The sequence below is a fragment of the Falco peregrinus genome, chromosome 10, assembly GCF_023634155.1.
Source record: "Falco peregrinus isolate bFalPer1 chromosome 10, bFalPer1.pri, whole genome shotgun sequence".
In the NCBI taxonomy this organism is placed as follows: domain Eukaryota; kingdom Metazoa; phylum Chordata; class Aves; order Falconiformes; family Falconidae; genus Falco; species Falco peregrinus.
In genome coordinates this window covers 9,361,476-9,388,936 of record NC_073730.1, presented here as the reverse complement: position 1 = coordinate 9,388,936, position 27,461 = coordinate 9,361,476, and the positions used below count along the sequence as shown (strand labels likewise).

At 50.0% G+C, this 27,461-nt stretch overlaps 2 protein-coding genes across 3 annotated transcripts in view; both read left to right on the top strand.

The window, feature by feature from the left end:
* NOTCH2 (notch receptor 2) overlaps window positions 1–21,847 on the top strand; it is an 88,205-nt gene extending 66,358 nt beyond the window's left edge. The window contains 16 exon segments of the mRNA XM_055815067.1: window positions 465–618; window positions 1,586–1,635; window positions 1,637–1,771; window positions 2,606–2,738; window positions 4,836–5,081; window positions 7,088–7,200; window positions 7,762–8,291; window positions 9,090–9,434; window positions 9,680–9,822; window positions 10,672–10,882; window positions 11,484–11,580; window positions 12,073–12,241; window positions 15,793–16,094; window positions 16,444–16,591; window positions 17,101–17,198; window positions 18,092–21,847. Of these exon segments, the coding sequence (XP_055671042.1) occupies window positions 465–618; window positions 1,586–1,635; window positions 1,637–1,771; window positions 2,606–2,738; window positions 4,836–5,081; window positions 7,088–7,200; window positions 7,762–8,291; window positions 9,090–9,434; window positions 9,680–9,822; window positions 10,672–10,882; window positions 11,484–11,580; window positions 12,073–12,241; window positions 15,793–16,094; window positions 16,444–16,591; window positions 17,101–17,198; window positions 18,092–19,435 (4,218 nt within the window). The 3' untranslated portion in view covers window positions 19,436–21,847.
* Window positions 21,848–23,062: 1,215 nt separating this feature from the next.
* REG4 (regenerating family member 4) lies at window positions 23,063–26,466 on the top strand. Of its 2 annotated transcripts, XM_055815068.1 has the most exons (6): window positions 23,063–24,686; window positions 25,422–25,509; window positions 25,628–25,725; window positions 25,806–25,943; window positions 26,023–26,128; window positions 26,312–26,466. In XM_055815068.1, exons 2-6 carry the CDS (start codon window positions 25,446–25,448, stop codon window positions 26,383–26,385), a joined length of 480 nt encoding a protein of 159 aa, XP_055671043.1. In that variant the 5' UTR covers window positions 23,063–24,686; window positions 25,422–25,445; the 3' UTR covers window positions 26,386–26,466. The 2 variants fall into 2 exon arrangements, with proteins under 2 accessions (XP_055671043.1, XP_055671045.1); XM_055815070.1 differs by lacking the exon at window positions 23,063–24,686 and having other exon boundaries at window positions 24,708–25,509.
* Window positions 26,467–27,461: the final 995 nt, after the last annotated feature.

The following is a 27,461-nucleotide window of genomic DNA, read 5'->3' as shown; positions in this document are numbered from 1 at the left end:
GATGCTTAGTTGCCAGCTGGAGTTAAACCGCAACTATTTGCCATCCTCAAAAAGCAGTGAAGATGGGGGGAGTTTGGGAGAAGAAAGGGCACTTGTTACTGTTGATAGCTGGAAGCCTCCTATTAATGTGGAACTAGAGCCTAGTCTGAGATAAAACTAAATTTTCTCGAACACAGCTAGCCAGAGATCCCTCTGCATAGCAAAGTGTGAGGATCAGCTTACTCTTGAAATGATGCTGCTGTCGGGGGGGGGCTAATTCTGTGTATGTCTGCAGTTTCCTAGGCCTGTGAGCTCTGGAGACACAGTGAAGCACCTGGCTTAGACTTGGGAAGTCTTCCTTTCTTTCCATTGCTACATGGAACTGGTTTTGCAGAGCTTCCTTTCTCTGCTTCCTAAATTTGTACTGCCAGTAGTGTTTCCTAGTGCGCTTGCCATATATGTTGTTGTGTTTTTTTTCTCTCCAGGCGCTCATGGATCTGTGCAGCAAGTCTCCCTGTAAGAATAAAGGCACGTGTGTCCAGAATGGAGCCCAGACCCAATGCGTCTGTCCACCTGGCTGGACTGGTACTTACTGTGATGTGCCCAATGTCTCCTGTCAAGTGGCAGCTTCGCAAAGGGGTAAATAAGCATCCTCTGTGCTTTAACTGAAAACATTTCCCCTTGCATCATTAATCTGCGCCTCCCCTTCCCCCCATATGCCTGTGAACACAGCATGCATTGGAAATCCCAGAGAGCTTGCCTGTAGGTGGTCAGTCATGATCACTTCTGATCTAAAAATCTCTCTGCAAGGTTGTGTTTGGGAGTCAAAGCTTTCTTGATTCTTCCTGACATAAGAAGCTAGCTTCTACCATAAAAATATTAGAAAAGAAGAATTAAACTTTTCACGATCCTTTAGAGTTTCAGTAGTACCATTTTACATGGGCTGCCTATCTGGAAAATACATCAGCTGTTTATGTTTTTCTGCTAAATCCCAGGCAGGCCAGGTTTAAGACAGGTTGTCCTTGTACAAGGAAGGCATCTTGTAACTCATGATCTTTGTAAGTATTTTCACAGAGAATACTGGCTGCTAAGTGTTGCTATTTAGCTACATAGGTAATACCATTTCCCCCCAAAGCTGTAATTTCCTGCTTCAGATGGATGTACATGTAAAAGATTTGGGGCTTAAGTGAATTTATTCCTGAAAGGTGGCTCTGTAGCCCAGGCTGATGGAAGTCATGCCATTTTCAGTCCAGGAAATCCAAACAAGGAGATTCAGTGTCAAAGGAGAAGGATGTCAAGCTCCCATACCTTCTGCAGATGTTCTAGGTACAAACATTGAACGTTTGTACTGCAACAGTAGTACTTCAGATGTGTATCCACTAGCCAGTGGTAAAATAATACAGCGGTACAAGTACTTGATGCCAGTGTTGATGTTGATGATCCAAAGGGGACAGAGTGGTGACTTTATTTGGAAGCCAGCTGTAGTTCGGACCCACTGTAATTTAAAGAGTAACTCTTCAGTTTTTGAGTTGCAACTTTTCAATTTACAACGTGCTTTTGTACTTGTATTTTATGTGTTTGCTCACTTTATTTGACTTTGTTTCAGGAGTCACAGTGGACCAGTTGTGCCAGCACTCTGGCCATTGCCTCAATGTTGGGGAACACACACCACTGTCAGTGCCAGGTGGGTTACACTGGCAGTTACTGCGAGGTGCAGCTGGATGAGTGTGACTCCAGCCCCTGCCAGAATGGTGCCACCTGCCAGGATCACCTGGGTGGATACCAGTGCAAGGTAACGCACGGTGGTTCCGTAGGAAGAGGTCTAAATATTTACAGCATTGTAATGCAAAGGAAATCAGAACAAATCAGAAACACATAGGAGTGGTAGAATAGCTTCAAAGAGGGGATAAAAGCAATCTGCACCTGGAGGGAATTTTTAATTTAGCTGTGGCAGAAGCAGTGTTCCTGAGAGGCTTTTAAGACTGAATTAGAAGTGTGATTGTAAGGAGGTGTGGTTGATGGGCATTTGAACTCCTTCCCTCTTTGAATACTGAGTTCTTATCTTGAAAGATTTTTGCTTGAGGTGTGGTTTATATTAAAATACATGTAGAATGCATTAAAGGAATGTTGTATTCTCCCTATTGGATGGGCAGAGTATGCCTTGACTCTGGGGGTGGGAGATGCCTTCCACTGCTTTTTGTTTCCTACAGCTGATGCAGAGAGCAGTGTAGACCATGATATTATGGTATGTCAACCTTCCTAAGCTTTTCAGAATGGTGGAACACCATGGAAGCTCGTGCCCACAAGGAAAGGATGAGTTTTATGTAACCTTAAGTTAAAACTACTAAGCCAGTCTCAGCCCTAAAGGGTGTCAGGATTCGATCGCTACATTTTGAGGAATAAAGTCACTCAAATTCAGACATGCAGCGTGCTGTTGAGTACTCATGTGGTCAGGTGTGCTTAAGCTAGCTGGCTGTGCAGCGCTTGAAATCGCTTGCAGTTGTATAGCTACAGAGGCAGTCATATTCTGTACCATTGAGGGGCCCGCTTTGTGTTAGCCTTTCTCAGATGTCTACTAATATATCTGTTAGGGGAAGATTATTTACACTTATTTTTATACTGGCAGTGTGTTCCTGGATACCAGGGTGTCAACTGTGAATATGAAGTGGATGAGTGCCAGTTTCAGCCCTGCCAGAATGGAGGAACGTGTATAGACCTTGTCTATGATTTCAAGTGCTCCTGTCCACCAGGAACTCGGGGTATGAAGCTCAGCAATTAAGTGAATGTTACAAGAGTGGGTTTTTCTTTCTGACTACTGGTTTGATGATGGAGAGTCTAAAGGGAATGCATTATTTTCTTTGAAGAATGTTCCCAAAGTGCACCAAATCCCTTGAGATACATATTTTCTCTTTAAAAATAAATGCTGCTTTTTTTTCTTTTAAAGGAATAGGTCATGACAGTGTCCTTTGGGAATGTATGATCTGTCTTTGGCAATGGGGATGGGCGACATTTAGATCTCTCCCAACCCTATCTGTTTTGATACAGTAAATCCAAGGTTTCTTTTTGGCTAAGATGGTATGAAATAGACAGAAAACTTGCTTAGTTTTTGCATAATATCCAGTGTCCTTTACTCGACTAAATTTTGTCCCTGCATTGTCCTCTGTCCTGGAGTCTTCTGTGGAAAAGAAGTTCAGTGCCTTCAGGCTAGCTTAAACTATTTCAGCAAATATGAGCTCTTTTATTAAAACCTTTTTTATTAAAAAAAAAAAAAAAAAAAAAGCCCACAGTTACATGATGGGTGGTTTTCAGTAAGTATGATTCCACACAATGTCACGTTTCTTGAAACCTAACCTTTCATTTCCCTGTTATATATGACCTGATCGCCCTGACTTTCTACCTTTGAAAATATTCAGGACTACCCATTTTAACCCATTGGTGAATGCTTTCTCACTTGAATTTTTTTTCTTTATTTATTAATAAAGATTTTATTAATCTTTTTTTAATCAGTTAAAGATTTTACATTCCTCCGAACTTACATTTTCTTTCTGAAATATGTCATCTCAATGTAGGCAAAATCTCCAGATGTGCGTCAGGTAGAACTAAATTCCTGGTTCATTACGTAAATTTAAGTAAAATTATAAAATAATCCAATATATTTGTCTTCTGCCCATGCATATTACCAGTTCATTCACTTTAAGTGTGGCTGTCAGCACATCTCCCTAGTATGTGTAAGTGTTTATTTCATGGTAAATCATTGCATTAGCAATGAACGGAATCACATGTATTGTTCTTAATTTGGTCCTCCAATTTTTTTTTTTTTAAAAAAAAGTTGCTGCTTATGTCTCTACATCAAAGTGTGTTTTTATGTACCAGTTTCTGCATTGCCAGAACTTCTGTGTTGTACTAAAGCATTCACCCTCCTGTGAGAGGTTCTGAATATACTGCTTTTAATTCTTCCATCTTTATTTGTTGAGGTGGATTACTCTTTGGATGTGACAGTTTGGGTTTTTTTTTAAATGAAAGGACTTAGAGAAGATTGATACACTTACTTAGGATATTAAGACTTAGCTTTTGTCCCTGGCCCAGTCTGAAATGAATACTTCACTGATGCCAGTGGAAGCATCCTCCATGTTTAGGTGAATGACTTTAGTTGCTTTGGATGAATCGGCTGTATTAACAGACAAAACTATTTGCTCACCCTACCCTCTCTGTCCCCTTTTACTTGTTATACCGTGCAGTGAAGGCAGAGCCAGGACCAGACATTATCTCTTGAAAGGGAGCGCTGCAGCGAGAGGGGGAAGCTGCCACCCTGAGCTGGTGCTGAGGGTTTACTGTAGGTCCCCTGAAGTCAAACTGCAGGAGTGGCATGCTGGCCAGGAATCTCTGTTTTATCACAGTTGCTTTTCTGTTGGTTTGTTGTTGCTTGTTTTCATGCTGTTGCTACAAATGCTCTTTGCCGAGTTTTAGGGTTACCGCCAAGTTAAATGAATGGTGGGAAGCTCGCAGCCTTGCAAGGACAGCGCGGGGCTCTCTGGCCATGTTCAGTCGCAGAGCTAAATTGAGTGCATCTTTTTTTGTTTTGTGTTTTTAATTATGCCCGTAAATTAAGTCAAGCATGAAAGCTGCTAAATACCAGTATGGCCTACCATTGAGAGCAGCCCCAATCTAAAACACATGCTCCCTAGGTCTGATCTGAGGCTGGCTGGCTGCACGGGGTATGGATTGCATTAAGTTGGGATCATTATCTGTTTATATCTGGGACTGTGTATGACGTGGTCTTAAAACTTGATGAGCAGTATAGGAAATGAGGCCATGATACCGTATCCTCAAATTGTTACTCTTTACTGTCTTGACAGGCCATTTGTGCGAGGAGAACATCGATGACTGTGTTTCAGACTTGGGAGTACCCCGCTGCTTTAATGGAGGACAGTGTATTGACCAGATTGGGGGCTACAGCTGCATTTGTCTCCCAGGCTTTGCAGGCGAGCGATGTGAGGGAGATATCAATGAATGCCTCTCTAATCCTTGTAACCCTCGTGGAAGTCTGGACTGTGTTCAGCTGATAAACGATTATACATGCATCTGTCGTAGTGCTTTTACTGGTGAGTAGTTGTAAACATGCTTCCAATTTCAGAGTAATATCTTGAAAAATGGTCATTCTTTCCCTTTCTGGCAGTCATGTTATCTAGTCACTTCCCTTTACAATATGTGCTTGTTTCCCTACACCATGTCTCAGTTTTTAAATGAATCTTTCTTTTAAACCTTCTAAGAAATTTGGCTTCCAGAGCTGTCTCAGAAAAAGGAGTCTCCTGAGACACTTGGCTGCCAGCATATTTTTTTCCTGTGGTACTTTTCTCTCCTTCATAATTTCACATTTTGAATATTGGAAGTGTAGCTGTTCACGTGTCAGCTTCTCCATGGCTTTTCGTTTTGCAAAGCAGCATGTGGATTTTCTCTACAAATCAGTGTCATAGTATCAATAATTAGCTTTTGGCCTCCTTTTCTATTCCTTGCTTCCTTTCTTCCTTACGTTGGTGATGTGGTCTGGATGGAATACTCTATGCATAGACAGGCTGCACATTCCTAGCTTAGTGATGTGATCCTTCCACAATCCAACTTTGAAACGCAACTGCAAGAATTTCGCACTGTGCAAACTTATGTCTCACTCTCTCTAGACCTCTTCTTTGTTAGTATTGCTGTTATTCTGCTTTCTACCTCCCACTGGGCATAAGTTTGGGCTAATAGTCTCCAGATGTGTCTTAACTTTCAGCTTTCCAGTTTCCATGTCAGTTTAACTTCTTATGTATTCAGTTTTCCTCCATTAAAAGCTTTCACTTTCCCTGCTTACCAGTGACCTTCTCTGCATGCTTTATGAGTAGTTTTTACTCCTTTTTTTTTCTTGAAACTTAAAGATGCTGCAATTTTCCACTAAATCTGTGATTGTCAGATGCAAAGGAGTCACAAGGACATACATTGGAGGGATTCATATAGCCTTTTTTGAATAAGTTACCTAGACTGACAAAAGTAGTTCCTAAAAAAGCAACATAGGAGGGCAGCTGAGCAAGGCTAGCTAGTGGGACACCAGTGCAGGGCATTAGATAAGTTTATATTTAAGCCCATCTGTTAAGGTTGTTTTTATGAATTACGCCTCATGTTGCTCCTGGCTCTCATGGAAGGATTGCTGGAACTTGCGGAGTGGGGAGAGCAGACCTGCTGCACCCTAGGAGGAGCAGGGAGAGCTGCTGTGTCTCAGACATGAAATCTGTCTGGAAATGTTAGGCACAGAGGGGGAGCGTGCTTCTTCCTCTAGTTGTTCGTCTTCTGTGCATTCCATGTTGACCCTTCTGCTTGGGAGGGAACGGGGTGGCTTTGCTGTGGTTTGTGACTGAGAGGATGCCAGGACTCCGTGGACTATCCTGCCCTGTCTGCTCCTGTCTGCAAGCAGTCAGTCTTGGCTGCACATGTGTGGAGGCTTCTATTAATGTTTTCCTAGGGAATCCAAGTCATGCTTAGGTCATCCTCATCTTTTTAAAGTCTGGTGTCAGAGTTTGACTCTGGGAGCTGCCGCAAATGCTAGTCAGTGCAGTAAGGCCTCTGTCTAGCTCATCAGTCTGGGGAGCGTTTGCTTGCTTGTCCTGTTCACTCACATTGCATCTGGTCCTGAGGGCTGTTTGTTCATGGTGAGAGTATGATTTACCTTTGGACTCATTGAGCATCTCCCCAAAAGTAAAGAAGTCTTAGGAATCCCCAAATTGATGTGGTACAGCACCTTCAGCCTCTGTGCCTGGCTGACTTGGGGGTGACAGCACCAAATCATGTCTCTGTACTGGGTTGCATGCATTTTTGAGGAGGCAGACAAGGTGGGCTGTCTCCAAATACACATTGTGGATTCTGGGATTGTGCCTTCCTCTCCCACTACTTAAGCAGCTGTTTAAAGAGCGTGTGCTATCTGAAGAGGTGTTCCCTACCTGTTCTGAGGGGAAGGTCTCACTGGAGCATGTTGCTCATTGACTGTTCATTGGAGTGTTTTGCTTTGTGATGGCTTTTTGGTGTGCACACACAGACGCACATTTCTCTGCTCTCTTCTCCCCGTGTGTCTGCATCTCAGGTCGTCACTGTGAGAGCGTAATAGATGTGTGTCCCCGAAAGCCTTGTCAGAATGGAGGTACCTGTGCTGTTGCCAGCAATATGCCGGATGGGTTCATCTGCCAGTGTCCCCCGGTAAGCACCATGTCCTGCAACTGGATTGCCTGCCTCAGCTGTAGAGTTCTCTGGCTATGGTCTCATTAGTTTTATTGGTCCACTGTACATGAAAGTTCTCTTTTCTGTACTATTTGCAAAGCTGTGTCCTCGGACACTCTTTCCCCAGTCCCCTAGTTTACCTGCTTAGCTGGGAAACCCAGGGCTTCTGGGTGCCCTAGGAGAGTGATGCTGCCTGTTGTTTCCCCAGACATTTCTGCTGTTGAGGCATGATAGCTGACTTTTCTGTCTTAAACCTAGCATTAAATTTCGACAATTTCTTTTGCCTTCCTGTGTTTTCTGTGCTTACTGCAAGATTCCCCTTGTTCATGGCTCTTCTAAGTCCATTTCAAAAATGTAATAGAGCATTGTAAGTTCCTAGTTTATCCCTGAGGCTAGATCCAGAAAATCATGGCACCTGCAATGAGGCCAGAGGAATTAGGGGAAGAAAGGGTTTGCATGTGACACCTTGCCTCCAGCCCTCTTGAGTGCTGAAGAATAAACTTGTGAGTCTGGTTGTTTTGCCTTTTTTCCTCTCCATAGGGTTATTCTGGAGCAAAATGTGAGTTCAGCAGCCACAGTACTTGTGGACAAGTGAAATGCAAGAAGGGGGAGCAGTGCATCCAGACATCTTCTGGTCCACGGTGCTATTGCCCCAAGCTGTCTGTGGGAGAGGAATGCCAGACAAACACGGGTTGTGCCAGTGCTCCCTGCCAGAATGGTGGAAGCTGCCACCCTCATTCTCAGCCTCCTTACTATTATTGTCAGTGCCCTGTTCACACCCAAGGCAGCCAGTGTGAACAGCCCGTAACTTTCAGCCCAGAGCCCCGAGGATGTTTGGATTCCCAGTGTGTGGAAAAAGCGAAAGATGGCTATTGTGATGAGGACTGTAACACTCATGCCTGCCAGTGGGATGGAGGCGACTGCTCCCTGACAATGGAAGATCCTTGGGCCAACTGCTCCTCTTCATTGCGCTGCTGGATGCTTTTCAATGGACAGTGTGACGAGTTCTGCAACACACCCGAGTGCCTGTTTGACAACTTTGAATGTCAGCAAAACAGCAAAACATGCAAGTAAGGCCTGATCCTGAGAACGCTTTCTCTGTGTCACTGATGTATCTCCTGCTCTAGCGCTTTCAGTAGCTGGTACGCTTCATGCCTGCTGCTCCCATCTCTTCTGTTTGTTTCTGTTGCTGGTCCTTGCTCTGGCTGAAAGTTTGACATCAAGGGTTTCTGCTGCTTTGTGGACTTTTTGTTTAGTTTTGGAAGGAAGTTCTGGAATTTGTCTGCTGTGACCTAAGTGGATAGCCTGAGCCAGGGCAGTGTATTAACCTGCTTGGTAGATTGCCCTGCTTTCTCTGGAAATGTAAATAGGAGGCATTGTACCTAAATCTAAAACTAGGTTTTAATAGGGAATGCCTCCTATTCTGAATTTCACTCCACACCAGTAATACTTGTATTTTTATCCCAGCTGTACTTGCTACCTCTGAATGTGTTGTCTAGCTTGTCTTTGTTGTGGGATTTCTTCCTCTTCAGTTATTTGTGATAAATGCCATAGCTTTGCTGTAATGATTTTCTCTTGATGAGGCAGGACATGTTACAGCTCTGTCTGTAAACAGAATAAGCAGTTCTCTTCCACTGGTACCAGAACCAAACCACGTGTTATTGGGGTGTTCTGTGCTTCCTACTTCTACCCTGCCAGATTGCAAGCTCTATCCTGGAGTTACATTTCTTCTCCTTGTATCCTGAATATGAGTGGTATTTTACCTGAAATGATTATAAAGAGTGTAAGGCCTTGGCCCCTAGACTGCAGATGTACTGTACAGAATGTGCATGTCCTATATGCTGCCTGTAACCCTTTCACTGTTCTAGGTATGACAAGTATTGTGCGGATCACTACGCAGATGGCCGCTGTGACCAGGGCTGCAATAGTGAGGAGTGTGGCTGGGACGGTCTAGACTGTGCTGGTGACAAAGCTGAGAAGCTGGCAGAAGGGACCCTGATCATTGTGGTCTTGATGCCCCCTGATGAGCTGCTGGGTGATGTTCGCAGCTTCTTGCGCACTTTGGGAACTCTCTTGCACACCAATCTGAGAATCAAGCTGGACTCCCAGGGAAACCCCATGGTATTCCCATACTACGGGGAGAAATCGGCAGCACGGAGTCGGCGATCACTTGTCATTCGCAAACACAGAGAACTAGAGCAAGAGGTCATTGGGTGAGTGGATGCCTTTGTGTTCTCGGGCCTTGTTATGCTGGTAGCTCTTGCTTGTAGGTGTCTGGGGAATTCTGGACCATCTAGGGCTGTAGCTTGTTTTTTTGGGGAAATGTAAAGCTATTGCAAAAGCCAAATTCAGTGCTGGAGTGGAAAGATTAACTTAAAAGATTGCAGTTTAACTTAGTAGTGCTTTGTCAAAAGTTTCTGTCACTGAGTTTTGTGCCCTCTTACTCTTATCTCTGCAGCACCAGGGTGTTCCTGGAGATTGACAACCGTCAGTGTGCAGAGGATTCGGAGCAATGCTTTCAGAACACAGAAGCTGCTGCAGCTCTCTTAGCTGCTCAGGCCATCAAGGGCATGTTGCCCTATCCTTTTGTGTCTGTCCAAAGTAAGTAATTGCAGAGGGAAAACTGCTTGTGAAGGAAGGCACTCGTCAAACTTGGGCTTGCAAAATTCATGCTCAGATTATTGATCATCATCTTAATATGTCTCACTGTTCAGTGTGGTTTCGGGGAGCTAACTTATTCATCCCCATTTGCAGAAGTGTGTATGTGCAATATGCTCATTATACTCTGAGGGGACGTCTGGTCAGTTAAGGCAGGGCATTTCAGTTTGGAACCTAGTCATTTTAATACCTGTATAAACCGTAATCTCTCATGTGCTGCAGCAGTGTACCACAGGCTGCAGTGATCTTGCCTGCGCTAAAAGCCATTCATGTGCTCTAAGCCATGAATTCAATGAAAAGATGCCATTAGAGAGAAAGGGGGGGAGGGGGGGCATGCCTCAGTCTACCAGATCTTTTCTCCTCTGGCAATATGTAATGCCTTTGACTTCTGCTTCCCTCTCCCTCAGTCTGAGGCTGGACTGTGACTGTGTTCTAGATCGGTGATGTTGTCATTTCTAGTCGAGTCTTGATCTACAGATCAGCTCTCTCTGCACTGATTCAGGGTGGCTGTCTTCAGCCAGCAGGACTCTGGAGGAAGGAGCAAGATCTTCAGTTCAGCAGTCATATACTCCAAGAAATATTTTAAGAGACAAGATCAAGGGAAGCCAGAAAGACAGGATGTATTCATACAAATGTTGCAGCAGAGCTTAAAACTTCGTCAAGCCTTTGCTCTAAGTACACCACAGTATAGAGACACTCTTCGGTAGGGAGGACTGTGAGTGAGAAAAGTGTAGACTGAAGATCGTTGTCTCCACATTGTTAATCTCATTGTACTTTAACTGGATTTTTTAGGTGAACCCTTGTTACCACCGAAGACGCAGTTGCTTTACCTACTGGCTGTGGCAGCTTTGATCATCCTCTTAATCCTTCTCTTGGGTGTGATGATGGCAAAGCGTAAGCGCAAACATGGTTCGCTGTGGCTCCCAGAGGGCTTTATTCTGCGCAGAGATCCTAGTAATCATAAACGCAGAGAGCCAGTTGGGGAAGATGCTGTTGGACTCAAGTAAGTTTGCACTTGGGTCACTGACAGTGTGTTAGAGGATTTTGAGAATGTGATGTATAAATCTTTCATTAAAGGCACTTAACTCCATAGAGAAAGCTGCCTTTTAAGCTAGACCTTCTTAGTCTGTTTCTCTGAATTTTAATACATTTGGACAGAAGAACTTTAACTGTAATCTATAAAATGCTAGTAAGGAATCTGATCTCTGTTTATGTTTGGTTTCCTGACACTCTTGTTTAGTTCAGTGGTTGGGTACTCTTTGCCTAATTTCCTCCTGGAATAGGTGAGATTTTTAGGTTGTTAGGTGTCAACGAACTTTTAATACATCTAGCTCAATGTGTTAAAGACATGACTCAGAAATAATGGAAAATTTCAAAAGAACCTTATTTATTCAGTTTTGGCTTTCCACTGAATTTACCAAGTTTGCAGTTCTAAATGTATTTAATGCCACTGTTGGCTGCCTGAGATTTTTAATTTCTTGGTTCCTCTATTTGCAAGCTACCAGACTTGCAAGCATCCTATCCTTGATCTCTGCAGGCTAGTGTAAGTAGGAGTAGTAGCACCTGCTCGGCTTGCAAAGTAATGTGTTCTCCTTGTTTGTTAGAAATCTGTCAGTCCAGATACCAGAGGGTAACCTGGCAGATTCTGGACCAACTGAACACTGGGCAGGTGATGGTGGACCTCAGCCAAAGAGAGCAAAGGTAAGGAGCTCCAAGACTTGAATATTGCCTGAAAATGAAACTGCTAGTGAGGAAAACAGCGGCATTAACTTCCGGAATATGCCCCTTGCTCAAAATCTCCCTTGACCTAGGATTTGGAATGCATAACTAGTGATATCTGAGGAGCAAATCCTCAGGTTAACACTGCCACCACAGGCCACTAGAGAAACTAGGTAACTTCTGTTCCAGTGTCCCCTCCCTACCCGAGCCCTGCTGCATCAAAAGGGAGGAAAAGGTTAATGGTAATGTAATGTCTTGCAGTTCAGGCCTGATAACATGTAGTGAGGGTGTGAAAGCTGATAGTCTCCATTTACTTCTGCTTGGCATTGTCATTAGCTTAAAACAAACAAAAAATCCCCAAACAAAACAAAACCAACAAAAAACCCCAACAAAGCTAAGAAAACCCCATGAACCTTCAGTGGTTTTGGCCACTAGATGAGCATTTTGAAGCAACTGTTTATTTCCTATGCCCAGGCTGAAGATCAAGCCTTGCTCCCAGAAGGCGATGAGCAGATAGATCAGCGCCAGTGGACACAGCAGCACTTGGAGGCAGCAGATGTCTGTGGGAGCACATCACTAGCCCTTACACCACCTCAAGCAGATCAAGAAGTGGATGTTCTGGATGTCAATGTCAGAGGGCCAGGTCAGTACTCTAGAGCATCCATCTGTTGTGCCGGCCAGCCACCAGCCTCCCCATCTCCAATGGCTAGGACCGCTAACATTTAAAAATTATGTGGAGTACACAGTGCACTCCAGACAAGAAAGCTGGAGATTGGATCATGATGTGTAGCACATGGAATATATCATGAAACCAGGAGAAAAAGAATTCACTTAGCGAGCACCTGTAGGAACTACAGCTGTAGGATCTCCTTTATGATTATGCATGTCTTAAAAGATCCTGTCAGAATGCCACAGCGGCAGAAATTTGGAATGCGTAGTTGTGCTGGAAATAACACCAAGCTTCTCCAGCTGGATCACTGCAGAGATTTATGCGAAGGACCAACTTAGCAGGGTTTATACCTGAGGCGTCTGCTCTCTGGGGTGAAGGCAAGGATGGCCCATTCCTGAATAAGATGACTTCTGGCAGACAGTATACCCAGATTAGCAGTGTGTGAGACATCTGTGCTGGGATAGAGCACAAGATTATTTTTTTTTAATTCATATTTATATGATTTATATCCTCAGATTACGGTGATCAACTCACTGAATTCGTAACACTACTGTGAACTTTGAAGGAGGCTTCTTTAAGACACACATGCGCACGCAGGCTTGCTCTCTTTCAACCTTGAATGACTAGATACAATAAGAATGCTCTGCTGCTTTTTAGAAGTGTAGCGCTAAGGCTGTGTAACCTGGCAAGGGGCTGGGTGGGTCACCCAGTAATAGCTAATTCCTGTGTTCTGAGAGGGGAGAGTTGACCAAGAGCTTTATCCCAGTTGGAAGAGCTGCAAGAATGGCTCTTGTTCATATGCGGAGAGGTGATTCTGATGATATTGCTGCAACTGGTTTTTATTGGATTTTGTGGGAATATTTCCATGCAGTTTAATGATGACTGGACCCATTCTCTCAGTTTCCTTCTATTGTCTTTTCTGCTCATTGACCCGTTAGCCCTCCTAAATGCAAAGCATAGGGAAGGAGGGGTTTCTGTGTAACGAGTGTGAGAACATAAACCATCAGTTTCTGCCAAATTTAAGCTTTTCTTTATTTCCCCTATTGAAGCTTGTAGTTGTGTGGCGGGGTAAAAGCTTTCCAAGTGCAGGCGATAATGTTCTTAAGACTTCAGACTGCTTATTTTCACGTTCACCCAAAGCTTTGTCTAGCAATAGAATAATACTGACCTGTGAGTTGCTTTCCTGCCATTCAGATGCAACTGTGAGGCTTCCAGTAAGCTGCTGTAAGCTATCCCCCCGCGGCATCAGAAGCAAGCAAGCTGAGTTACTGTCGGGGAGAAATCATGTAAAAGTTTTGGAGTAATGGGTTCGTAAGGAGGGGTAGGATTGCTCACAGTTAACGTAGCTATTCATCTGCCCTGGCCACCTGCCGCCTCCTTCGCAGGCGCAGGGAAGAAATAGGCACTTCTGAGAGGCAGTTCATCTCTGTCTCAAGCAGAAGTCTCCTGAAGACTAAACGGCTTGCACTGTAGTAATGCTTCGCTGCCTCTAATTACAAAGAGTGTTGAGGCTGACTGACTCAGGTGCAGGTGTCTGGGCTGGAGCCATCTGAAGCTGTGTGAGTTAATCCTAGCCCCAGGTCCAGGTGACAGGTAGAACAGTAGAGATCTTTTCTAGAGAGAGGAGAGGCAAGTCAAAATGCCTCGATGTACCAAGGGCTTGTTCCCTCTCTTAATTCAGCACCTTCTGCAGTTCCTTAAGTTTAGGGGGATCCAAGAGGTCCAGTCTCCTACAGAAGCATTGCCTAGCGACTTTGCCAGTGGGTGCTTTACATCCCAGTATATTGTGCCTGTGTGAGTCTTTCGGTTATACCTGTCTGGTGAACTGGCTTTACCGTCTCGCTCCAAGTTTGGCATTTACTTGGGGGCTGTCTTCTTGAAAGACAGCAAACAGAAGACTCTTTATAAAATGCTGCTGTCATCTTTGTCTCCCCACGCTGTTCTTTCTCTGTGTCCCACAGAGTAGTGAGGACATTCTTTTTACTGGAGTTACTGTGAGTGTGTAACCAGGGTAATGCAATTATAGGCATAACTGGTAACACCACCTATAATTAAAACCGATGAACTGTCCCTATTATGTGCCCCTCTTTTTCAGTTACTAAAACTTCAGTGGTTCAGACTGGAATTTTCCATGCTGTGTGTCTGCCTCCAGCTGGATCCTTTTGGGTTCTTTTCCAGCTATTTCAGAGAACAAGCTGGAATGAGGAGAAAAGGCATTGTGTCCATGGCTTTTTTTCTGGTAGTCCATCAAGCACTTAATTGTGATGGTCTAGCTGGATGTGCTTTTTACTAGCCTCATAAAACTACCCGTGTGTGGCCAACTAAGAAAGCTCTGAAAAGAGCTGCACGTACCTGGGAGACTTCTTGGAGGGTGGCAGCTGATTTTTCCAAGGATTTAATGCGTACTATAGCTGTGTCCCTGTAGGGCGGCTAGGGGTGATCATCCAGAACAACTGCAGCGATTGAACAAGCAAGATCTTTCCTGCGAGTGGTTTTCCCAGGGCTGTGGGTGCTGGAGAAAAGGAAAGCTCCTTTCTGCGCTCCGTCTCTCTGCTTTTTCTGTCAGGGCAGTACGGAGGAGACCACAGCCTGACTTGAATACTGAGAAGTATTCATTTGGGACAAGGAAGCAGAGCCAGCAGTGGGAGGGAGAGCACAAAAGGAGGTATAGCCTCGGACAACAGGCAAAGAGGGTCTATAGACGGGACTGGATCTTGGAACCGAACCCAGGCCCATACGTCAACACTTCGCTGCCGTCCAACAAATCCTGAGAAAGTAGCTCGGTGAAAGCCTGTGTGCCCTGTGACTGGGAGCCACTAGGAGGAGCGTGCATTCCGCTGCCAGCCTGCCTGGGGAGCAGGTCTGGAGGCCACACCTCTGCTGGTGCTCAACCCTGTTCCCTGGGGAGAGCGATGGATTTCTAGAAAATTTTGAGACTGTCCTAAAACAGAGGGTCAGGAAAGCTAGGTGATCAGAAGTTGGGAGATGGGAGCAGGGCACCAGAGCTGTGTATATTACTTCCAATAGGAGATCATCGCCTTGTTTATCTGCACAGAATCCGAATTCTGCCGTATGGCTTTCTGCAGGGCTCATGCACTTCACTCACTGTAGATTGAGAGTTGTGCAGGCAGGGAAGCTATTGCCTGTAGGGTCCAGGAAGGTCCCCTGCTTGTCTGTGGAATAAATCAGGCAGTTGCTGAAAGATTGTCTTGAATTTCTGCTAGCAAGCCACACTGGAGAAGCAAAACTTGTGTCTGCCTTTGCAGAGCTCCAGTGGGGCACTTAGCACAGAGTGGTTCACTCCTGCTGCCATCTTCGTTCCTTTTACTTTCTAGATGCCTATGATGTGTGTGGAGTCAAGCAGTAAGATCAGTAAGCAAGCATTAGCATCTACAGTTAAAGTCTTCGGGTTTAGGTAGTGATTATCTTGTGATGTTCAGAGTCTGCTGAAACTGAAGACGGTTTCCTTTGCTCTGCTTTGCCGTCACTGTCAGGTTACTGTGATACCACCTCTTCTGTTGCAGATGGATGTACTCCACTTATGTTGGCATCTCTGCGTGTGGGCGGCTCCGATATCAGCGATGATGATGAAGATGCAGAAGATTCCTCAGCAAATATAATAACAGATTTGATCTATCAAGGCGCCAACCTGCAGGCCCAAACAGACCGCACTGGGGAGATGGCACTGCACCTAGCAGCCCGGTACTCGAGAGCAGATGCTGCGAAACGTTTGCTGGATGCTGGTGCAGATGCTAATGCACGGGACAACATGGGACGAACTCCCCTGCATGCAGCTGTGGCTGCTGATGCTCAGGGTGTCTTCCAGGTACAGCAACTGAAGAACCCTTTTGAGAGTAGCTGTGCTCTGTAGTTATACAAGCCTGCCGAAGCTGCGCTCTGTTCACTCACAGCCTTGCTCTCCTGCCTTCCACAGTGTAATGGCCAGGCAAAACTGTATTTTACACCCAGGTTCCTCAGGTATTCGTAGCTTGAAAAACTCAGCATGCGTGAATCATCTGGCATGTATTGATTTGGTCTGTTTGCCTCCGTTACCTGGGTGTCTGCATTTCAGTGCTCAGACAGCTTTTTCATTATAAAGTTTTAGTTTCTGCCAGATCCTCAGTTTTGGTCTGTAGCAGTATTGAAAAAACCCACTGTCTTCCCCTGTTGTCCAGATCCTGATCCGTAACAGAGTGACAGACTTGGATGCTCGGATGAATGATGGAACGACCCCGTTAATTCTGGCCGCACGTCTGGCAGTGGAAGGAATGGTGGCCGAGCTAATTAATTGCCAGGCAGATGTGAATGCTGTTGATGACCACGGTAATGGGAATGCGACATACTGGCTGGGCAAATATTTGTCATGGTGTGAGCAAGGAGGGGTGGGCTTCTGCTCTCCTGGAGTGTGGGCTACTCATAAATTCTGTAGCTAAATCAGATGCTGGGCTCTCCTGTGGAAGTCCTCCCAGCAGTAATAGACTGCAGGCTGCTGCTCAGTGGCTTGGTTAAACAGTCCTGGAAGAGAAACAGAAGAAATACAGGATTGGATATGCTGGGATTTTCTGGGCTGCAGACATGACTCTGTGGATAGATTATTTAAAAAACAAAAATTAAAAAATTCCAGAGCAAGTGCTGAAAGTCCCATTGCATACTCCCATAACAGGAGTGCGTCACAATGTGGCGATTTCCAAAGCGTAAATGTGACTTCAGGACATGTTCACGTGCTGTGAGCTGCACTGCAGTTGCTTTTTTCCCTCAGTGTACTCAGTCCATCTGGTGCTTTAGGAAATAGCTTCTCTGTTTGTTACTGAAGTTGCTGGGTTTCCCTGCAGGTAAATCTGCTCTTCACTGGGCTGCTGCTGTCAACAATGTGGAAGCAACACTAGTGCTGCTGAAAAATGGGGCCAACAGAGACATGCAGGATAACAAGGTACGGTCTGGGTGTGCTCGGCGTGGCTGTGCTTCCTAACTCAAAGCATCTTTTTGCTGTTGGTAGCGAACCAAGTTCAGATTTTCTAAACCGGGTCCTCGCTGCAGGTCTTCCAGACCTAGACTGCAACTGGAACTCTCCCCAAGTACTGGGTGTCTTGTAGGATTTCTGATATGGGAGAGCAGTTCTCTCCCTTGTTTAGCCAAGTCGTGGGTAGCAGTGCTGTCCTGCTTTTCTTGCAGGAAAGGAATGCAATACACAGGCAACCGTGTGTGAGAGCACCAGGGCGAAGTGCTGCTGGTGTCAAGCAGCTGGGTTCCGGTTAACAGGCACAGGTTGGGCAGCACAGCGGCAGTTGGATCCTGTCACATTTCCAAGGCGCTCAGTGCCAGGTGGATGTGGGGAAGAAGCCCCTCTGTTTGAGAGACAGTCTGCACTGCACAGACCTCCTGTAGCTTCACTCCTAGTTTTTGCTGTATCTTAGTCCTTGATTTCTTTCCTCCGCCTAGGTTTTCTTTTTTGGATTATTACATATTGCTCAGTGGATTTTAGAGCTACCAACAAGCTGCAGTTCGTTACTGGGCTGTTTTAGTCGCTTGTACCTTTCCCTCATAGGGGTCAGTGGGAGAAAGGCACACCGTTCCTCCAAGGACCCGTGGCAGAATAGTGCGCTTCGCAGTGGGATGGTTTAGGCTGCGTGCTCTGCTGCCATCTATGAAATCATCTCCTGTAATCTGCCTTTTTCAGTGGGCACCTCTCAGGATGGGCTGTTCTTGGAGACAGTTAATGGGACACAGAGCTTCCAAGTGTTGCCACACCGTTAAGGGCTTGTTAGCTGTAAGTCAGTCCCCCCATGCTGAAGCCGCTAAAATACTTATTCCCTGTGTTTTCAGGAAGAGACGCCACTCTTCCTTGCTGCTCGAGAAGGCAGTTTCGAAGCAGCAAAAATCTTGCTGGACCACTTTGCCAATCGAGACATCACGGACCACATGGACCGCCTGCCCCGCGATGTGGCCCAGGACCGGATGCACCATGACATAGTGCAGCTTCTCAACGAGTACAATGTGGCACACAGCCCCGCTGGGCACCCCGGTGCCATGCTGAACTCTGCCCTCTCCCCGGTCATCTGTGGCCCAAATAGGTCCTTCCTCAATCTGAAGCACGCTTCCTTAAGCAAGAAGTCACGAAAACCGAATGCCAAAGGCATTATGCCCACAAACCTCACCAAAGATGCAAAGAGGAGAAGGAAGAAGTCCCTCAGTGAGGGCAAAGGGCAGTTTTCAGAGAGCTCGGTGACCCTGTCACCAGTTGATTCCCTAGAATCGCCACATGCTTTTGCATCCGAACCAACATCGTCTCCCGTGATGCCATCGCCGGGGGTGTTACACTCGTCGCCCAGCTCACTGCTGACTGCTCCGTCGGTGCAGGCCGCGCACACCATGTCCTTCTCCAACCTCCACGAGATGCAGCCCTTAGGACGCGGGTCTGGCACGGTGCTCCCGTCCGTCAGCCAGCTGCTTTCGCAGCACAGAACCACCCCTCCTAACAGCGGGCTTGGCAGGCTCCGGCCAGCCGACGTTTCCACCGAGTGGATGAACCGTATGGAGGTGAACGAGTCCCAGTACAACGAAATGTTTGGCATGGTGCCGCAGGTGATGCATTCGCACCCCAGCGTGTCTCAGCAGAGCGGATTGGTTCAAGCAGATACAAAGCACATGGGAGTTTCCAGGGAGTCTCTGCCCCCTATCATGACTTTCCAGCTGGTTCCCAAGGGTGGCATAAACCAGCAAGCACTGCCGCAGCAGGCCCAGTCAAACTGCGCTCAGAACATGGCTGGGCCTCTTAGCTCCATGTACCAGATACCGGATTTAGCTCAGCTGCCCAGCGCCTCGTTCTCCATGGCTGCCATCCCTCAGCAGGACGGGCAGGTGGCTCAGACGGTCCTCCCAGCTTACCACCAGTTCCAGAGCTCGATGGGGAAGTACCCCACGCCTCCCTCACAGCACAGCTGCTACTCCTCGGCCACAGAACGGACTCCTAGCCACAACCGGCACTTACAAGGGGAGCACCCATACCTGACTCCATCGCCCGAATCTCCAGACCAGTGGTCAAGCTCCTCCCCACACTCTGCCTCTGACTGGTCTGATGTGGCAACCAGTCCCAGTAACAACCAGCGTGGGCCAGCGGCCGCTCACATGACAGAGCAGCAGCGGAACAACATGCAGGTGTATGCCTGAAGGCTGGCCAAGATGAAGCCCGATTAAAGCGGACTCCAGAACTCATGAAGGTCTTCCAGGATGGCAATGAAGAACCATTTTAGTATCCAAGAGTCTTAATGAGCCCAGGCTGTTTTTTCCTTGGAGGGACTGTGGTCGCTGTGGGCTTGTATGCTTTTATGCTAAACAGAGAACTGTAGAAGCTGGTGACGGAGAAGGCCGGCTGGGTCACTTCTAACCGACACCCATGCACCTTGGATGTGATTGCTGTCTGCACTGGATTCTCCAGCCTGCTCTTAAATCTGTTCCACCATTTCTTTGGGGAGACAGCTCTTCAGCTTAATACATCTCATGGTCGTTTCTCCAGAAATTAAACCAGCTTTGTATCCTTATTTTGTTACTCCTCCTGTTACCCACGTAACTTCTCTCTGAAGCACCTTCTACTAGTTCTCCTCGAGTTCAAGTTGCCTTGCCTTGTCTTGACACAGCTCAGAGCTGCACCCGCGTTCCTAGACCCCTCCTTCCCTCGGCTGCTCTTGCTCAGCAAGCTAGCCGGACTTCCCAAAACACCTGCAGGTCAAGTGACACCTTCTGTCGTGCAGCTTCACCCTTCCCTCTTCAAGTCTTTTGTCTTATACAGACCCACTAACACCCCTTAGTGTTCTCACTGCCTGCCCCCCCCAGGTATTATGAGGTTATATATACATATAGTCTTCCCCTAGGTCTTTCCCGCCCCGGCCCCCCCGCCCCCCCCCCCAAAAAAAAACAAACAACGCTGGTCTGACCCGGTCTTCCCTCCGCGGTGACCTGTAGGCACATCTCTCTCGAGTTGTATGTCTTCCCCGAGACACACCTGACCGTTTTGACACACTACCCTCCCTGTCCCCCCATCCTGCCAGGTGTGTCCGTGACTGCCTTCATGGGCTCCCATGCTGGAAGAGATGCCCTGCAACCGACACAGGCCTTTTGGGAAGCTCTCGGGATGCGCATGAGTGTTTCAGAACCTGATGACAGACGCTCCCAGTGTTCTTGCACAGTACTCCCCTCCCCTCCATCCAAGGGTGGCTGTGTCCTGTCCTCCAGATAACATATGCTGCCTCTTTGTGGTATTATTAAGAAGTGTCAAGGATGTCATTAAGTGTTTGCAGCACGTCTCCTGTGTCAGGAATGGCATCCAGCCCTTTGAAAATTGTCCCTTTCACTTCAGCCCTGGGACAAGGCTGCCTTGTCTTCCTCTCCCAACAGGGAGGCTGCAGCACTGACTCCCAAGCAGGCTTCCAGCCGCAGCAGTGTGCCTGAAACCAGGAGCTGGGCTTAAGCAGCAGACCAAAAAGCTTGGACACCGTTGCCTAATGCTGTTTGGTTAACAGGTTTGGGGCTGTCCTCTGCACTCAGCTTCTGCCTGTACCGAGATTTCCCGACTGAGGTGCCCGACGTGCTCTGTGGGATGGTGGTGCCATTTGTGCTGCGGTTCCCCCAGTATTTTCGGAGTTACGGAAGCCAGCTGTCACTGACCTTAGGCAAACAGCCACTCTTTCTGCTTTCCGCAAGAGTAGCGCTTCCCTGAAGGGCTCTGAACCAGTCAGCAGCCGAAGCGAACACTTGTGGGGATGGTTTGCTCCTACCTCTTCGGGGGAACCCTGCAGACACATGTTCCAAAGAGATCGGGGCTGTCGGCTGCCGCTAAAGGACAGAGAACGCCGCTCCCCTCCAAGCAGCGGCCATTCAGCATCCTACCATGTACAGTATTTTCTCTGATGTTTCTTTCCATTCTAATCAAAAGTAAAAGCTTTTTAATTTTTTTTTTTTTTTTTGATTCTACTCAATGGTACATGAAGGCAGGGCCTCAGGAGGAGCTGGTTCCCGGGGCCATTGTTTTGGGCTGAAGTTTTTAATTTTGAAGTTACTGCTTTTTACGACGCACAGAGCATTCCCCGGCACGCTCGCTGCAGTGTGTCCTGTGAAGCTGAGCTGCAACCAACTCAGATCTCCAGGCAGGAGCCTGCAAGCTCCTGGAGGTCTGTCCAGGTACATGTTTCACTGCAAATAATGAAGTGTTGCTACATCGATGCTAAAGAAACAAAGGGCTTTTCCTTGTTAGCCCCAAATAACCAAGTGCCTTTTTATATATGTGGCTACCTTTTACAAGATGAGTGCTTTCTGTGGAATGAAGCCAGTTTCGTGCCTGGCGTGTTAATATGATGGCCCTCTGCCTTTTTTTTTTTTTTTAACTACTTGTAAAGATAATATCTCCTTAAGGTGGTATTTTATCTCATAAGTTGTAGAGTAACCATTCACACAGCAGCATTTTCCTACATTAATAATGGAAAATATTTGCTTATTTTTACATTTTTTATAAAAGTCTTTTATGAAAATAGTTGCTGCAAAATGTATAAGCAATTTTTATCCCCAGAATAAAGAGTATGTGCCCAGTGTCTGTGTGCTGCTGTTTTTGTTTGTCTTCCCAGCTACCGTGGCACAGCCACTGGATTATAAAATGATTCATTGGTGTTCAGTAGCTGTTGAGGCCCCTGACAAGGGAGGGCTTGGTGGGACCTCCACAGTCCGTGTCGGGAAGAGAGCTGCTGGCGATCACGGGCGCTCTGGCTTGTGGCTCGGCAGCGCACGGACCCCAGTGCTTCGCTCCGTCCCGGGGAGCTGTCCCTGGGCGCTGAAAGCAGCCTGGATCGGGCATAGCAGGAGGATTCGGGGCGTCTTGGTTAGCTGGGCCAGGGGGCAGGAACCAGCAGCCAAGCAGCTGGGCATAATGGGAAGGATGGGGAGGGAGTGGGATGGATGGGGCCCTTCTGAGATGCTGTGAATAAGAGCTCTTGCTTGCCTGGGAGTCTGGGAGCTGGAGAAGGGCTGCGGCTTTTGGAAAGGTGGTGAGCAAGTGTGGGTGAGGCAGTGGTTAGTGGAGGCGTGTATTCGCTTGCCCTTCCAGGTCCTGCTTGCTTCGCTGGGCTGCTCGCTGTTCTTCCAGCTGGGAGGGGGACCCTCATCCTTGGAGCTGAGGCTGCCTCCCTGGTTTTGGCTTGGCACCTGATGCATGAAGATGCGTGATTCTCCAGCCTCTGAACTGGCATCGCAGCTCCTCCTTCGCTGTTTTCAGACTGGAAAAGTTTAACTTGAAGAGGGAGAGAATGAACTGACGATGGCTGCCGTGCTGGATGTTGAGCAGGGAGCTGCCACGAAGCCTTGGGCCTCACTAGTGCTCCCCAGGCTGGTTTCCAGCTCTCGCCACAGTCTCGGATGGAGCCGGTAGCTGAATTATGCTGCCTAGCAGGGATAAAGCTGCCGGGGGCATTTTAAGGGTTTAATATTCAAACAGCGCAGTTCCTTTATCTTCTAGTAGAGCCAGCTTGGCAAGTACAAACCTCCGGGAGGCTTTCATCCGTGTTCTCTCACAGGTTGCACATCTGTGCCAAAGTTTAGCGAGCTCTGCTGTGGCCCTGGCGCAGCTGTGCCGATGCTCAGGCTGAGACTTGAAACCGCATCTCCTCGGGGACGGCACATGCCTCTTCCCCTGCCTGGGATGGCGAGGGGCTTGTGGAAACGTGTTGCATCCAAGTGAGCCGAACTGAACCAGCCAGGCAGGGAGCTGGGGCATTCCGTGTCTAACTGAGGGGTGGTGCGGTAGCCTTGGGCTCCTGTGGGGAATATTTTCATGGTTTTTCATAAAACAAGGGTAGGGTCCTGTCTTCTGGGGGGTTGCTGTGTGTGAGGGGTGTCCCCATTTGTTGGAGCTGGCTGGTCTCAGTAAGGTGGTTTCTTTCCCGAGATAGGGTAGCAGGCAGCAGCTGTGTTTGGATACAAGGTGGCTTTACCGGTTTGATCCCTGAGAGCGCCTGGCAAGCTGGCACCTGAGGTCTTGGGAAGCAGCAGCAGCTCTATCCCAGCTGCGTGGGTGAAGAGATGGGTCTGATCCTCCTCCCTGCCCGGGGCGAGAGCCAGACCTGCCTCTGCATGCTGCCATGGAGCTGCGCCCTGTGGGTGTAGCAGCTCTGGCTGGCTGCGTGTTTCGGCAAAGGAGCGGCGGGACATCCCTGGGGGACGCAGCTGGAGCCTGGCAGCCAGAACACCTTCAGCCGGCTCCCAGCCCCCTGTGCTGGGGGTAACGGGGCTCAGCTCCAGGGCTGGAGCCCTGGGTGGCTCCCAGTGGCCTCCCCCAGGGGTCTCCGGGAGGGCTGGGGGAAGGAGCACCGGGCAGCAGGTGCGGCTGGCAGCAGCAGGGTGCTGGGCAGGAGCTGGCAGCTCTGCAGGAGGCCACGGGACTGGGACCGGCAGCGGGAAGAGCTTTCAAAGCTGCTTTGGTGTGCTAGGAGCCAGGGAAGTCCTGCTGCAGAGCAGCGTGCTCAAAGCAGTGAGGTGGATGCGCTTCAGCTCCCCGGCACCGGTGCAAGCGGGCACCCCGGTGAGCACGAGGGCCAGGGAAGGCTGTGCCCGACCTCGCCAAAGGGCTCCGGCTGCTGGGGCCGGGGGCTGCCCCCTCTGCGGCTCCGTGCCAGCACCAGCCTCCCCCGGTACCCCCCATGGGGCCGGGGCAGTGGGGGGCTGCTGCTGCACCACCTGCTCCATCCCTCCTGGAGGGACACAGTGACGAAGCCCTGCGTCACTGCCAGGTGCAGGGGCCCGGGCACCCCCGCTGCTATCTGATGGCACCCGCCAGCCCCTGGCCGCAGGCTGTTCCCACATCCCTGTGTCCTGCATCCTGCTGACAAACATCCCCCGGCAGTTCAAACAAGGGTGGTGTGTGGGTGACGCACGGCGGAGCTGCCGGGGTGTGGGGCCCGGCTGGCTGCTGTCCCTCGGCCGGGGACGCGGGCAAGACCAGCGAGTGGTACCCACAGCCCGGCCGCTCACGGCAGGGATGCTCCAGCCGGGATCAGGGCAGTCTTCCCCTGGGGCTCACCCCTGCCAGCCCCCCGGAGCAGTCGGGGCTGAGCCAGTGGGCATTCCTGCCCGGTGCCAGGCTGCTCTCTGCTGCAAGATTATCTCTGTGTCTTCGTTGGCAATTAATGGTAATTGCAGGGGGTTTATTGACCAACTAGGAGAGGTTCTTCCTGTCTTTTCTGGAGGAACGTGGAATGCAAACAAAATAGAGATCTGGGCAGCTTTCCAGCCAAGTGGAGGGATTCCACTAGGATTTTTATGGTGGGAATCACCTGAGCTTGGGCAAACAGTGATGCTGGTGAGCACTGGGCTATAAAGGGCAGCTCCTCTCCTGGTGATCCAGGAGAAGTCGTTATTCCTCACCGTCTCCGGACAGCAGGTGAGGAAGGGGACACTCACTGGGTGGCCGGGGCCTCGGCTTGCTCCAGGGTGGCTCGTGGGTTGAGCAGGAGCCAGTCCCAGCCCTGGCGGATCCTGGGGGGAGCTGAGCGCTGCCCTTGCTGGATGGGGCAGGCTGCAACAATGCAATTTCCAGCCCCGCGTTGACTTTTGTCGCTGCTTCTTTGAGGGGAAGATGAGCTGAGTCTGCAAATCAGCCCCAGTGCCCAGGGATTAGCCCAGATAAAGGGGATCTGCACTGATGTGGACGATTTGCATCCCCAGCCTGGCAGCCCTGTGAGCTTGGGGGGTGAGAGCAATGCTGTGCACGTAGTCCTTGCAGCCCTACCGGCCCTGGCCCTGCCTGTGCCGCAGCTGCTGCCACCCGGTGCCAGGGCATGGCATGTGGCCATGGCAGCGCTCCCCCCATGTCCCCGCAGAGCAGCTTGGCTCACCCAGATGCCTCCCACCAAGGCTGGGACCAGTGGGGCCAGGACCCCCGGCTGCCAATGTGAGCTGGGGACCCCGAGCCGTGCCTGGGAAAAGGGGTGCAGGCACAGGGCAGTGACCTGTGCCAGGGAGGGGAGAGGGATGCACAGTCTCCAGGACTGCCATCCTCTCCAGCCAGCTGAAAGGGGCCAGATTCAGTCCACAGCAGGGTGGGTTTGCGCCCTCTGGGCACAGGCAGCATCCCCTGTCCCTGAGGGACCTGGCATCACCCCCTGAGCTTTTACAGGGGGCACTTCCAGGAGCAAGGAGGATGGTGGCAGTGGCCAGATTCACCCTCGTGCTGCTGGGCTGCGTGGGGCTCCTGTGGCCAGCCGGTGAGTCCCACCACTCGGGGGGCAGCTGCTCGCCCAGCTGGGCCGGGAGGGAGCCACGCTCCTCTCCAGCGGCCATGCCAGCCGTCCCCCATCCCGCCACGCCGCCCTCCCTCCGCAGGCGCCCGGTACATAGACTACTGCCCCAAGGGCTGGTATTACTACAAGCTCAACTGCTTCAAGTATTTCAGTCAGCTCCGGAGCTGGGACGAGGCTGAGGTAAGACTGCTGGGGTACCCAGGCGGCCGGGGACCCCCCATGTCCCTGGGGTGCCTGGTCAGTGACGGCTGTCCCTGCAGCGGCAGTGCCAGGCCAGCCACGCCAGCGCCCACCTGGCCTGGGTGGAGGAGCCCAAGGAGGCAGCCACCCTGCAGAGGGTCATCTCCTACTACCAGCGCGTGCAGCCCGTCTGGCTCGGCCTCCACTACGGGCAGGAGGTGAGGTGGGGGGCGGGGGGGGGGGAGGGCAGGGGGTGGGAGGCAGGGGGCAGCCTCTGACCCCCCTCGCCCTGCACAGAGCCAGGCCTGGCAGTGGGTGAGTGGGGACAAGTACAGCGTCACCAGTGGGCTGGCTCGGAGCGGTGCCCACAGTGGCACCTGCGGCATCCTGACCCATCTCAGCGGTGAGTGCCCGGACCCCACCGCCACTTCCAGCGCTAGCTCTTGGACAGCATCCCTCCTCCTCCTCCTCCTCCTCCTCCTCCTGCTCCTCTGGGTCCTGTCCCCTCCAGGGGCTGCGGTGGGCAGAGCTGGTGCCCCTGCCCTCGCCGCTGCCCCCACCAACCCCCAGCCCATCTCTCCATCAGGCTTCACCCTTTGGTCCAGCGCCGACTGCTCCCAGCGCCACCACTACGTCTGCAAGTTCAGCCCGGTGCACTGAGCACGGCCCTGGGGCCTGGGGGGGACCCCACGCCAGCGATGCTCCCCTCCTGCCACCTCTGCTCTTCTCCCCCCACTTCCTAAAAATACATCTATAAAAAAAGAAGCATGCAAGTGCTGTGTGAGCTCTGTGCTGCTGCAAAGCCTTGGGCTGTTCCGGGCGAGGGAGAGGCAGGTGCTGCCGCGGCTCCCGGGTTCCCCGGCTCCCGGGGGCTTGGGCAGTGCCGGTGCCAGCGGAGCTGCTTGGGGGTGAGCTCCCGGGAGCCGTGGGGCCGGTGGCTCTCCCAGTCGGGTGCTGGTGTTTGCTCACCCTCAGCCCTCTGGTGCCAAATGGGACAGGTGTCCCTGGGGTGCAAAGTGCATGGACAGGGGTGTCCCCAGGGTGCCGGTGTCAAGATGTGGGGCACAGACATGGGTGGGGCTGGGAGCTGGCATGGGGGTGCAGGCATGGGGATGGGTGCCCCCCGCCCCCTGCAGACAGCTCCACGGGGGTCCGGGGGCTGCGATGCTGCCCTGTGGCCATGTTGACAGCAGCAGCGAGACCAAAGGTCCGTTCTGGTGTCACCGCAGTGTTGCCACAGGCATCACGTGGCTGTTTACTCTGCTATTTTGAAGACGGCTCTGCCCCCACCCAGCTCATGGTTTTTTTCGCCCCCGGAGCTGCGGCATGTGATGGAGGTGGACCGCTTCCCAGGTGGCACGGATGGTGGTGGCACCACAGCCGAAGCTGCCCTCTGCTCCCTCCCCAGGACAGCCGGGGAGGCCACGCAGCACCTTGCACCAGCCGCAGTGACCACAGCTGTGCCAGCCAGGCACCGGGGCTGCCACCAGCCCTTGGCACGGGGAGCAGGGGCTGCAGGACAGCCCGTCCCACTGCTCGGCCCCAGCTCCGGCTGAGCATGTCCCCGGGGTCTGGGGCATGAGACAGAGACATCTTGCAAGTTTCCCCCTCCAAAGCCAGCGCTTGCTCTGCCGGCCCTGTCGCGTTGGCTGGTGCTTGGTGACCTTTGAGCGCTGGGGTCTGGCGGGCTGATAAGGGCCAGGAGGGCTGTGCCGTGCCACCCACGCAGTTTATAA

Excerpts from the sequence above, each read along its gene's own strand:
- REG4 (XM_055815068.1), top strand. The coding sequence starts at position 25,446 with ATGGTGGCAGTGGCCAGATTCACCCTCGTGCTGCTGGGCTGCGTGGGG. Across the intron at positions 25,510-25,627 it reads GGGGCTCCTGTGGCCAGCCG|GCGCCCGGTACATAGACTAC; the intron begins GTGAGTCCCACC and ends CTCCCTCCGCAG. Across the intron at positions 25,944-26,022 it reads GCCTCCACTACGGGCAGGAG|AGCCAGGCCTGGCAGTGGGT; the intron begins GTGAGGTGGGGG and ends CGCCCTGCACAG.